This window comes from Cryptomeria japonica, chromosome 8, assembly GCF_030272615.1.
Source record: "Cryptomeria japonica chromosome 8, Sugi_1.0, whole genome shotgun sequence".
Taxonomy (NCBI): domain Eukaryota; kingdom Viridiplantae; phylum Streptophyta; class Pinopsida; order Cupressales; family Cupressaceae; genus Cryptomeria; species Cryptomeria japonica.
In genome coordinates this window covers 722411247-722424436 of record NC_081412.1, presented here as the reverse complement: position 1 = coordinate 722424436, position 13190 = coordinate 722411247, and the positions used below count along the sequence as shown (strand labels likewise).

Sequence of the window (13190 nt, the reverse complement as noted above, 5' to 3'; positions counted from 1 at the left end):
ATCATCAGAAAGCTGAAACCTTTCATAAGAATCATTTTTGCAGGCATGTGTATGTGAGTTGTGAGTCAAATAGCTTTGTTGTTTGAGGTATCTTGTGAGTTTATGAGCATTTTGAATCATTCTTATTTTGGTGGATCACCTGTCTAGCAGTAGTTTTCAGTTTATGTATATCCTTCTATCCCCTTTTCTCAGAAATTCGATTAAGTTTTAGGTGATCAAATAGGAATTCGGCCTATAATCCAGAGGTCTACTCTCGTAATAGGGTACCCACAGCCTGAGAGTATTCCAATGTTTCATGGGATTGCAGGAAATTCAAGCTTGCATCAGGTGCAAATCCCCGTGACAACAACGCCATGCAAACAAGGCTGGTTCTATATAGGAGAAATTGATTAATTATTGACCATTGTATATTTTGTATCCATAATCAAGCAAGATATTCTCTTACCACACTCTCTTGTATAGACTATTTTTGTTTTATAGGTATCTTAGGCTATTCAAATTCATTATCAACTCCTACACTTAAGGTAAATATCAATGTCTTATGAAAGGCATCTCATCCTTATTCCTCTTGATAAGAGTGCACCTTTTGAGTTATAAAGTTAAGAAATTTTATTTTTTTTACTATTGAGCTGGGTTTTGGCCAAAAAAAAATTAAAAATAGCACCATCTATGGTGATGTTGTCCCTTCAAGCTCTACAATTTTAAAAAAGAACCCAATTAGCCTCTCAAATCAAAAGTTATGGCCTCTCAAAGTAGTTTGCATAGGAAATGTAAAAATGTGTTGGATACATAAAAGAATATAAGGGGGATTATACTTATTCACCTTCACAAACTTAAGATATGTGTTATGACATATCATAATACATTTTTAGTTGGAGATAATGGAACTTCAATTTAGAGAGTGGATTATAAAAAAATTATGACAAGTGGAAGAAATGTGCTATTTTTATTTTTGGGACTAATTTTCAGATTTGAGTGTCACATTTTGGGTGGCTTTAGTTCATGACTTTTCCAATAATCATTTGATAGTTTTATATATTGCATCTCTTATATTTCTCTTGTAAAGACTTGATTTGCAAGTGTATTGTAACTCTGTTGTTTACTAAATAGTACATTGGACTAATTTAGAAAGTGAGATTTTTCTCTGCAAGAATTTTTTCACATATATATATATATATATATATATTCTGTCTATATCTGGTTTTTTTTCCTATAATTACCTAACACATCCTTCCTTTCACAATAAATAGTAATATATATGTTGAATGCCAAATATATGTTGAGTATATTGTAGGAAGTAATGAACAATCATGAATAGTTTGGACTGTGAAATTCCCTTTCCAATGAAATGTTTGAAATTATAAAATATACAAAATAGAATAGAAACTCTGGATGGTCTTGTAGTCACATAATGGTGCAAACCTGATTTGGATATTTTGTTTGTGAATGCAGACTGAATTTGGCGCATGTAAGGTTAAATCAGAGATCTGCAGAGGACTTCATGCATGTAATCACGGAATTATACTGCTGCTAAAAAAATCTATTTTTAACACAAGTAAGTTTGTGCATGCAAGATGAATCAAAAGAACAATCCATTAAGGCTTTTTAAATAGTTATCCGAAGTTTTCTGCTCAGTAACACTGAAATGAGCAATAAAAAATAATAGTATTAATATTTTAGGCTACTTATATATCCGCAGATTCACATTCCACTCTGAAAGAGATTTATTTTGCAACCATAAAAACTGCATGAAAATGATTTACTTGATATCATATATGCAGAGAACTGCACTGACTGCAACATTCATCTCTCTTCAACCAAACCACATTCAATATTTGAATATTTTCTACTTTCTATTAGCAAATCCAAACCAGATTAACATAGCCAGATGCTTCACCTTGACTTCTTTTTCTAAAGGAGAAAATCTAAAATCTAATAAGCTAATCTGCTTCACAAAATCTAAAATTGCATATAAGTAGGTGATCAACAAATATTCTTACTAATTATGCAGATCTTCAACAAGAAGATGGAGTCTTCATTAAGATTTTTTTCTTTAATATTTAAGCAAACACATTTCTGACACCACATCTGAAGTCCTCCACACTCTTAGGAAATTGAGAAAACAACCAAGTGATCCACACGACTAGTTTAAGGTCCCATCAAACTGCTCACATTGTAACCAAGTGAGCCAAACCTAAGACACTTGCAGCATGGACTTCCCTAGCTTCCATACACTACTTAGCTATCAATATCCTACCATACACATACGTACAGCAGTAATACTTGCATCACACCTGTTAAAATTTGTTCTCTGTAAACCAGGATATAGTTCCCATACTTTGCACTCTTAACAGTTCAAATTTGATCCGATTAAGAGTTCAAATTTGTGGGTATCTAAAGAAACATAAAAAGTTAGCAACTACTCTGCAAGTTGCTCCGACTCTGCCATTAAAGCATGCTCCAGACCTGCAAGTGCTTTGTTTCCTGCCTTAAGGTACGGCATACGAGTCTGTGCGCCAGACAATTTTTTGGTACCATTCCCAAATTCATTGCGCTGTAAATAACAAGGAGAACACTTAAGGGCATCAAATGCATCAATTAGTTTAAGACCATGGGGGTTTCCATGCTCGCGAACACCATTTCCAATCTTTAAAGGCTTAGCAATGGCAGTTTCAGAACGAGGTGGCCTAGGTCTTGCACGTTGAGCCTTTATCTTTGGAAAGTTAAGTCTTCTAATCACAGGAGCCATCTTCTTACTAAACTTTGGATCCTTATCTTGAGGCAGACTTTTCCAAGGAATAATCCATTGCTGTGTAGTAAAATTGGGACCGGGAGGGCCGATGTAGTCACCACTTGCTGGACCTACAATCCTAGGTATACCAGGAGCAATTGGCTGAAAAAGCCTGTACATTTTTGCAGAGCTCTGAAGATGTTGAGAATTATTCCTTGATTCCTTTGGTCTAGTTGCAAATGACTGTTCACCACCACTGTCAAATCAGTCCTGCAGCAGATTTTACTTTCAGTAATAAGATTCAGGCTCCTACTAAAACATATTTTCTTCAGTAATTTTGATATCCCACATTAAAAAACCAATTTCTTGCTAAAATCTACATTAGACTACTAGAAACAAAGGTCTTCTTCTACTATCTATCTCCTGAACTTTTGCTCCTCTAGGCAAATAACTTCGAAGTATTAAAAAGCACTTAATCCTTGGTCCAAATTTAAAAACTCTTCTACATAAAAATATCCTTACTCAGTACTGCCATTGGCACTCATTTAGCTCTAAAAGAACATCAATAAGCCTCCTTCTTTCATGAAATACAATATTGAACTGTTTTCCTTGAGACTTTGCTGCGTAATATCAGTCAAACGATAAAATTCTAGAGATCTGACACCATTAAATCAGTTCTGCAAGGGGGTTTTAGGTTTTTGAGCTAATGACACATTCTATCATTAAATTATTTTGCCTCTGCTCTTTAACAATCCAATGTGCCATTCACTAGCGAACTGGACCACCCTCACAACAAAACTCTTCTACCAGTTTGATACTATTTACTTAACTTTTTTGCCATTAAAACACACAATTTTAATCTCTTCAAAAAGTACGCTCTTACTCTCTCAAACATTCTAAAACACTAGAGTTTAATACTAAATTATTTATTAAAAAATTTAATAATATACCTACATCAATACTAACTTTTACATTCATTTACCTTCAGAATTTTAAAAGAAAAACAAAAATTCTTTTTTAATAGAAATCACTTAGCTCTGTTTCGACCACTTTTCCCTGAAGACTTTACACAGTTTGTGAACTTTTCTAGATCCAATGACAAGATTTAATAGTTATATTTAAAAAAAATCCAAGATTTATTCTCAATAGTTGTCTTTGCACACCTTATTCCAGAAGAATAATTTAAAAACTAAAAATTAAAAGAATCAGATTTATCCTATTTTTCTTGATAAAATTTAATACTTACCTGTTTTGAACTGCTTTTCCTCACAGATTTATATGTCTGAAGATCTTTTGCAAGTCGAAAGTCCTGTAACCACCAAATAGTCGTGTAGGAGGTTTTGGTTCAGTTAAAAGAACGAATACAAGATAATAAACATTAACCCAAATAATTAATTATTTGTTATAAATAATCGAAAATTTCGATTATATTCTTAAATCTATATATACAGCTATGTATTTCCAGAATATAATGGAAAAAAATATATTAGTGATTACTGCATCAACATCCTATATTTTGCACCTTCTCTATTGTAAAAAGAAACTTACCTCTATTTTTTTCACTTCTTTTTATCAAAGGCTTTATACAATTTCCTGATCTTTTTCACCTATAAACACAAGCTTTCAAAGATATTTCACAAAAACTCTCATACAAATTTCCAGTCAAATTTTCTTGGACTTAAACATATTTACAGTCAGTTTTTTGGTTTATGTCAAAGCTATAAAAGCTTTGAATCAAACATATGATTCAAAGCTAGCTGAAAAATAAGAAGTTTCTTACTTCCCCAACAATCGTTCTAAACAAAAAATTCTAAGCTCTCGTAAAAACCATCGTACGGTTTCTTCTTTAATACGCTTTTCACCCTCAATTACTCCCAAAATAAATACAAAATTAAAGAACATCACTCAAAGATCTTTCTAAAAGGCGCTCTTACTTCCTCAATTAATGCTTTAAGCACAAATTTTCCAAGTTCTTTTTAGAAACGAACTCTGTTCAAATACAGTCTTTTACAATGATTTACTTCAAAAATGAAAACAAAGTCTGAACATAAAATTCAATGAGCTTTGTAAAAACACTTTACTCTTCCTCACTTCTTCAATTACCCCTCCAAACACAGATTTCCAGAACTCTTTTACAAAATACCGTCCTTACATCTTAAACACTGCTTTTCACGCTCATTTATAAACATAAGATGCAGAAAACTTTCTCGCTTCCTCAATTACTACTCTAAACACAAAAATTCGAAGTAACAAATATCCTATTTCAAACTCTTTTACTTCAAAAATAAAAACAAAAATCTAGAGTTTCTTTAAATTTTTAGTTGAATTCTCATTTCCTCCATCGTCGCTCTAACACAAAATCCCTAATCTCTTTTAGAGAATAACATCTTTCCACACTCATTTACTTATAAGATAAAACTCAAAACAGAATTTGAACTCAAGAATTCAAAGATCTTTTAACAAAGTCCTTACTTCCCCTGTTACCTCTTTCACCACACAATTTCTACCCTCCCCTGTAAAACAGTATCTTTCTTTCTCGGTTCCAAAATAAAAACAAAATCTAAAGACCAGACTCAAAGATCTTTAGAAAAAAGTTCTTCCTTCCACAATTATACACAAATTTTCTGATCTATTTTACAAAACAGCATCTTTGATTCTCAAATACTACTATTCACACTCATTCACTGCAGGAATTTGATACAGCAAATATTTATAAATCTTTTTATAGCCAATAAAATAGACCGCTTACCTCTTTTAAACCGTTTTTCCTCAAAGTTTATGCTGCAACAATCTCTTTTATGCCAAACGTCCTTCACGAGTACAATTCTACAGGCGTCCAGCACACTCAGAAAGCACTATATAACTTTTCAAGACTTTCCTTTTTCTTCTGTTTTCTAGAAACGGAAAGAAGAGAACCCGAAGCTAGATTTTTTTCCTCACATAGTGGGCTCAACAGTGTAAACACAATAATTTAAGTTCGTGAAAACTCTAGACGTCGGAATGAAGATTGCCGAAGGTTCTGGCTAATGTCGACAGTAAATTTGTACAAAAGCAGAATGTTTTTCGATATGTGCGAAACTGAAACTTTTACCATCACAATTTGAATTTGGTCGATGTCCACTAAATATTGGAAAAGGTTGGACTAATGTCATTTTGGAGTCAGAATAGACGTACGATTGTATTTATTAATTAATAGAAATCAGAATAATAATTTTTTAATTTTAATTAATAATATTAAACATGTAAATAAAGGTTAGCTAAACAATGGTTAAATTGTGGCTTTCATTTATTAATTTTGATCATTCAAGTTTCTAGTGTTTTTTTATAAGGAGGAATCACACTAGATGAGAACATATTTGTGAAGTCTTAATTATATAATATCTATATTTTAGTCATATACGCCTAAGATGTCACAAGTGGTGGAGAACTTGTGCTCTTGAAAGAGAGATCACAAGTTCAAATCCCACAAGGGGGTGAGGTGTGTACGCCTCGTTTGTAGTGCAGTGAGACCCATACATAGATGGTTGGCATCATGGACTATAAAAGCCCGTTTCCTTTCCTATGAGTTGCCTAAGATGAAACAAAGGATTCAAATATGTGATCACTAGGTATCCATGTCTTTCAATAGCTTAATTGTTCGTTCTATATCTTGTGGGTAAATTCAATGTATTGATTAATAAGTAAAATAATTTATTTTCAAATGCAATCAATAAATGATTTGGATTTAATTTGAATTTTTTTTTGTTGATGGAGGTTGAGATCTACGAATACAACAATTCAGCAAGGGCACGCAAACTACAAGCACACTAGTCTAGTGAGGGCCTACACAAAGTAGTGTTTTGCCAGGGGCATGATCCTAGCCTCATCTCTTATGATGTCGAAGCTTTACACTTAGCAAGACTTGATCCATGGTGGGCTCATTTGGAGCCATTCAACTTCACCAATAGACCAAGGCCCCACTGACAATTTGATTTTATTATTACATGTTTTAACGTTTTTTGGGTTTATATATTATTTTAAATCATTTTAATTGGTATATTTATGTTGGGCACATAAATTACTCTACTTTAAATTCAAATTTTAAAAATAGATTTATGTTCTTTCTTTCCAACTAGCCTTTAAAAGCTAATTAAAGTACATAGTCTTTTAAATTGTACACTAGAATATTGTATAAAATGGAAAACTCTAATTCATTTAAAATTGTCTTTGGAATTATTGAAGTATATTTAAGACCTAATATAATAGCTTTATCTAAGAGTAGGTATAGAATATCACCCAAGATCTAGAATTTTCAATTAAAGCACAAGAGACATCAAATATGAGAGAATAATGGTATTCTATTAAATGATAAAAAATGATACAATGATAATATATTATAATTGTTAGAATTATTAAGAATACAAAGAGATCTCCTTGGATATAGACCAAGGTGGGACATAAGATTGCATAAGATCACAACGTGTGTTTTAATTCTATATCTTGAGACAAAGGGATAAGTATTCTATGTGTACCCTAAATAAACTTAAGTAGCTAGTGTGCTAGGTGGTAAATCAATTAGGTAAAATACCTTGTTCACACCAACACCCCCATCCCCACTTAAGGCAACTTAGGTACAAGATGTAATAATGCAAAGATGTAAGGATGGATCTCCATTGCAAGACCATATTAGGTGTCCATGTATAAAACAATTTCTCACAAACAAAATAAACAAAAGGCCAAAATAGTAGGATCAAATTGAAGTATGTGTGCAATTGAATGCCATCTTTGTATAAGTAGGATCAAATTAATTAATTCTTTTGTATTGTCACTTACACTCATATTACACCAATATGTCTACACATAACTGACATCTTTGTATAAGTAGGATAAAATTAATTAATTCTTTTGTATTGTCACTTACACTCATATTACACCAATATGTCTACACATAACTGACGAGCCATTAGCGAAAGTCATATTTATTAACTCTTGGCATGATATATTAGACTTTAAAAAGCCTTGTAAATCTTCATTTTGATCACTTGCATAAGATAACATTCTGCAAAGGCCAATAGTTGAATTAGGATATTATAAATTAAGTAAGCAATTTAATAATTATTAAAAATCGAGCTAATTTTAAACACAAAAATGTAAATACCTTCTACAAATATGTTCTATGATAAATGTCATCTCTCCTCAAAACCTATAGAACATAAGAAACAAAATAATTAGATGTCCATTAGATATTGATTATTGATATTTCCTTCTTGTAATTGATGTAGATTTCTAGAAAAGAAACAATTAAAAAAACATAAATTAGATGTTTAAATTATTTTGAGAATAACAATAAATAAGAGATACTAGTAAGTGGCAAACACTAATTTCAGATATTTGTATACCTAAGGGCTTAGGAGACTCATTCCATTTCTAAAAAATCCTTAGGCCTTTTCAACACAGTCGTTTTGAAAAGGCCTCCAAAACTATTTGAAACTAAGATTTCACACATTGTTTATAATTTAGGGCTTTGAATATCTCAAATAAAAAAAATAAGTGTTGCCTTTTAAATTTTATCACTGAAATGTATATGTTTACAAATGTTTACGATCTTGGCCTTCAAGTTAAGATCATCTTGGCAAAAAAAGAGAAACACTAAGTTGATCATTTGTAATCAAAACTACAATTCTCTTGATATAAATTTATTGGCATGTCTAATCAAGTTCATTGACTCTTTTGAGAAATAATTGGCCTATATGAGATATCCATAGCCTATATAATTTTGTACCTATATTTTATGTTAATGACAAATAATGTGAAAACTACATATTTATTTGTTACTAGATTTCTGAATTAGATTTGTTATTACATATTTATATCATAGTCATAAATGAAATTTTCATTTTTTTATTAAAAATCGTGTTGCCTTGCAAATACAAATAGCTTTAATAATAGTTACTATAGAAATTAAACACTTGAATGTTTCTTGTGATTTAGTTTGAATTCTTGTGATTTAGTTTGAAGGTAAAAACCCTTACCCCAAAATAGTTACAAATTGCTCTTATTCACTCAATAGTTACAAAGAGCTCTTATTGCACATAAGAAAATGGCCATGCATAAAAGATAGTCGTAGAATGGTTTCACTATGACTTACCTCAAGATTTTCTATTGAAATCAATATGCTTGTTGTTGAGGAGATTTAATGGCAGAATAGTTGTCCTCCACTGGCGTATTCCTCTTTTATACCATGGCTCACTATTTTTTCCTTTCTTTTTTCACCTTTCATTTCTTTTCTAATTTTCCCTCAATTTGGTTATATAAGCACAATTCACCTTAGGCGATGAGTAATGGTTGTTCAAAGTGGAGGGTAGTCTAATTTTAACATGTATGTCTCAGTAAAAATGCCACGCTAACCTAAATCCAATCCTTGTAAACGTTGTCTAAGCACGTAAACATTATTGTGGCAATCTTTAATCCTTTTAACCTCCTGTATGCACGTAGACTTTATCGTGCCAAGGTTTAGTAATAAATAATCTTTTGAATTGCCCGTCTATCGAGCATTTTTGGGGAATATAGCATGAGAATCTTACCAGCCACAAGTAGGGGAGAGGGTTCAGGAGAGGGTTCAATAAGTGGGACACGTCTATTCTAGTTTCAAAACGGCAGTATGGATTGACTAATATACGTGTTAGTCGTGCGTTTTACACCATCGATTTTGCAATAAACGACTGTGATTGATTAACACATCGCTATCACGCAATACGAAAGGTCCATTTTGGAGCCAGAATAGCAGCGGCCCAATAAGTGCACGGGTTCTTAAACATGCTATAAGACCAGTCACGTTTGGGTCCCACATAAAATAAGAAAAATCGATACATGCCAACTTTTAATTCAAAAAATAAACACTTTTTAGTCTATTATTAATCAAATAAAAAATGGACACAGTTAAATTTTGTGTTTAATATATAATCAAAATAGTCAAGAGTATGCATAACTGTCCAATCGACCAAGAGGGTGTCAATTCATTGAGCACCTGTTAGATCATTGACAAATTCTATGCTGGCCATTTTTTAGTAGCGTTAGCAAAACACATGCAACCATCTTTTTAATACACACAACAAAACATACTCTTCATATAAGGCTTAACACCCTAGTAAAAAACCAACACAACAAAATTATAGTGCCACGCTAAAGTCTTAACAATGATATTTGCCCCATCAAGCCCGTCTACCCATCAACTTTGTAAACCACAGTTCCCCACTTCAACATGACCACCCTAACATGTATTGGCACCACTGTAACATGTTAAAGCACCATCGTAACATGTTAAAGCACCATCTGTCTCATCTAAGCCAAGATGGGTGTACACCTACTAGTCTTCTCAGCCACCTACCTACCTAGAACCACACAATCAAGTGTATAAGACCACCATTCTCCTTATAAATGCAATGTGTATGTAGGAAAATGTGGTGATCAAAACAAACAAATTGAGATCAAATGACCTACATGCCAATGAGACTCTTAGCGCAAGTATAAACTAATTTAAACTAGTTTAACTTCCCAAGGGTTGTCTCATTGTTCTCTATCTCACAGGATCCCTAAAGCCAATGTTTTTCTCTCATATCATTGAGCAAATGACTTAGGAATGACAACTCCAAGAATGAGTGATATTGTGATATATATGCATGAATGCATTCTAAGATCTATATGATATGTTAAAAACTATGATGCTTATGCTAAGATTGAGATAATGATATAATAAAGATATTGCTAAATTATCCTAACATGATATACTAGCATGAATATTCTATGATATGAAATGAAATGCTTCTAAATGTTATGATGATATTTTAACAAAGAGAAGCTAAAATGCTTAGTAAATTAAACTATAATGTAAATGCATGAAACTTGGATACGGAGAATGAGGAATGAGAGCTCTATTTATAGGGAAAATAGGGCAATGGAGGGTTAAGATTGAATAATCTTAAAAATGGCTAGGATTGAAAGTTACTCAATCCATGTTTACAATTTTCACCAATGAAATGGGGACAATTGTCAACAAGAGGTGGCTTGAGAGGAGATGCAAGAGGCATTAAATGCCTGAGGAGATATGAAGGTTACCTTAGGAGGTAAGGTTATGGTTAGGCTAGGGTCATCCATTGGATAAAGCTTTTGCCCAAGGGGTAAACTCTTGTGCAAGGGTTAATAGAATAACCAAGTTTAAAGTCATGGGTGCTTGATAAGACCCTTGGGTTAGATGAGGGTTAAGTTAGAGAGAAAGTCTCTAACCGTGAGGGGAAGGTGGAGATTAACTATTAATGGTTTGGAAGACTTTGGGGACAAATTTGTAAGAGTCCTTCCAAATTCGGGGGAACTCAACAAGTTAGCTTGTTGAAGAAATATAGTCTTGAATGCATTTAGAAGACTTTCCTCCAAATTTGAGAAGTGACCTCCTCAAATTTAGGAAAAGGACATGATTAAGAATTGATTAGGCCAATTAAGACAGTTTAGAAGAATCTAGAAGGCTCTAAAAGAGGTTTAAGAGGCAAGTGGGAGATGTAGGAAAATGCAAGTGGGAGAAAAATAATTTTAATTAAAATAAAATATTTTATTTCAATTAAAATAGATGCAACTTGCATAAATACAAGTGGGGGGATTTTTATAGATAAATTAAATTTATTTATATGCAAGGGTAAATTTAATTAAATGTAAATTTAACTAAAAAGAAGAAAGGAGAATTAATTAAATGAAGTGGTTTATTTAATTAAAGGCTAAAAAAAGGTTTAGGTGAGTTTAATTAACAAATTTATTTAATTAAATAGATGAAAATGAAGAAATTAATTAAATGGGATTTAATTAATAGGAGGGATGAGGTTAAAATAAATATTAAATATTTATTTAAGAAAGTGGTCAGATTTATACGTCTACATTTTGCCCCTCTTTGAAGTGACGTGTGTGCACATGTTGATTCAAAGAAAATCGTTGGTTATGCTTGCCAAAATTTGATTGATATGATGTTGTGTGCCAAAATGTTGTCGATATGATTCTCTGGATATGAAAAGTTGATTTCGATATGAAGCACTGATGTGATTTTGTCGATATGAAGCTGATATGAGACTGATATGAAATTGATGTCGAGATTCGATATAATGCCCCAAATATGAAGAATTAATTTGATATGGAGATTCGATATGATAATGCCCCCTCGGGAGATCGTTCATGCACTAAAGGCATGAATGATCTCTCGAAAGAAGAAGAAAGTTGTTTGAAAGATAGAAGAGTGGATCATTGATGACATGCATGGGTTTAACAAGATTGATTAGATTGATTGGATTGATAAGATTGATCAGATTGAGATTAAGTTTGGTTTCAAGAATGACACCTCTTGTATAAGACAAAGATGATCAAAACGTCTGGTTTCAAGAATGATATATCCTGTATAAGACAATCAAAACGTCTGGTTTTAGGAAAGATACATCCTAAATAAGACATGATAGAATGGATCAGATGAAATGGATTGATAGAATTGATAAGATTGAGATCAAGTCTGGTTTCAGAAATGACACCTCTTGTATAAGACAAAGATGATCAAAACGTCTGGTTTCGGGAATGATATATCCTGTATAAGACTTGATCAAAATGTCTGGTTTCAGGAAAGATACATCCTGTATAAGACATGATAGATGAGAGTTGGATGAATGATGAAGATATGAAAGTGAAGAAAGATTCCATGATGATGTGATAGATATGCATGCGAGGCATGCAATGATGAATGTGACTAGATGATGATGATGAGATGTATCTTGAAAATGAGATGTATGATGAGAGATGTATCTCGAAAATGAGATGTAGATGATTATGATAATGATATGAGATGTATCTTGAAAATGAGATGTAGATGATTATGATAATGATATGAGATGTAGATGATAATGATAATGATATGAGATGTATAAATGCAGCTAAATGAATGCAACTAAGTATGAAATGCCACTAAATGATCATTGTAATCCTGTCGTTGTCATTCACGTTAGTCAATTTGTTTGTGCTCTTTTTGTCATCATTGGGCTTTTGATATGTTGAAAGTTAATACAAGCATCATGGTATAATTAAACCATGATGAACTTAGTATAACTTACATGATTTTTGATATTGAAAGATAACACAAGCATCGAGGTATAATTGAACCAAGATGACCTGAGTGTTGCTTGCGTAAAACAGACAAGAGTTAACCATTTGTATGTGCAAAATGAAAAATGTCTTCAATGATATGTTTCCAATCATGTCTCGAGACAAATTTGCACCATATGAATGATCGCCTCACAAACAGAAAACCAAAGAAAATATCAGATTCCTTCGTTGCTTCTCTAGCTCAATGCATCCTTGAGAAGATCAGGAGATCTAATGATTCAAAAATCAAAATACAAATAGTCAAAACTTTATGCCAAATGTAAACAAATCATAATTCAGAATAAATCATCCATCG

General features: G+C 32.3%; 1 protein-coding gene across 1 annotated transcript; it reads right to left on the bottom strand.

Moving 5' to 3' along the window:
• Positions 1–2034: 2034 nt before the first annotated feature.
• On the bottom strand, positions 2035–5829 carry LOC131074329 (uncharacterized). Its single transcript, XM_058010919.2, has 3 exons — positions 5481–5829; positions 3978–4040; positions 2035–3001 (listed from the first exon to the last, which is right to left on the bottom strand). The coding sequence occupies exon 3, from the start codon at positions 2909–2911 to the stop codon at positions 2420–2422; it is 492 nt and encodes a 163-aa protein (XP_057866902.2). The 5' UTR covers positions 2912–3001; positions 3978–4040; positions 5481–5829; the 3' UTR covers positions 2035–2419.
• Between the last annotated feature and the right edge of the window lie 7361 nt (positions 5830–13190).

What these genes read in the sequence shown, in the direction of transcription:
- LOC131074329 (XM_058010919.2), bottom strand. Translation starts at nt 2,911, where the DNA reads ATGTACAGGCTTTTTCAGCCAATTGCTCCTGGTATACCTAGGATTGTA.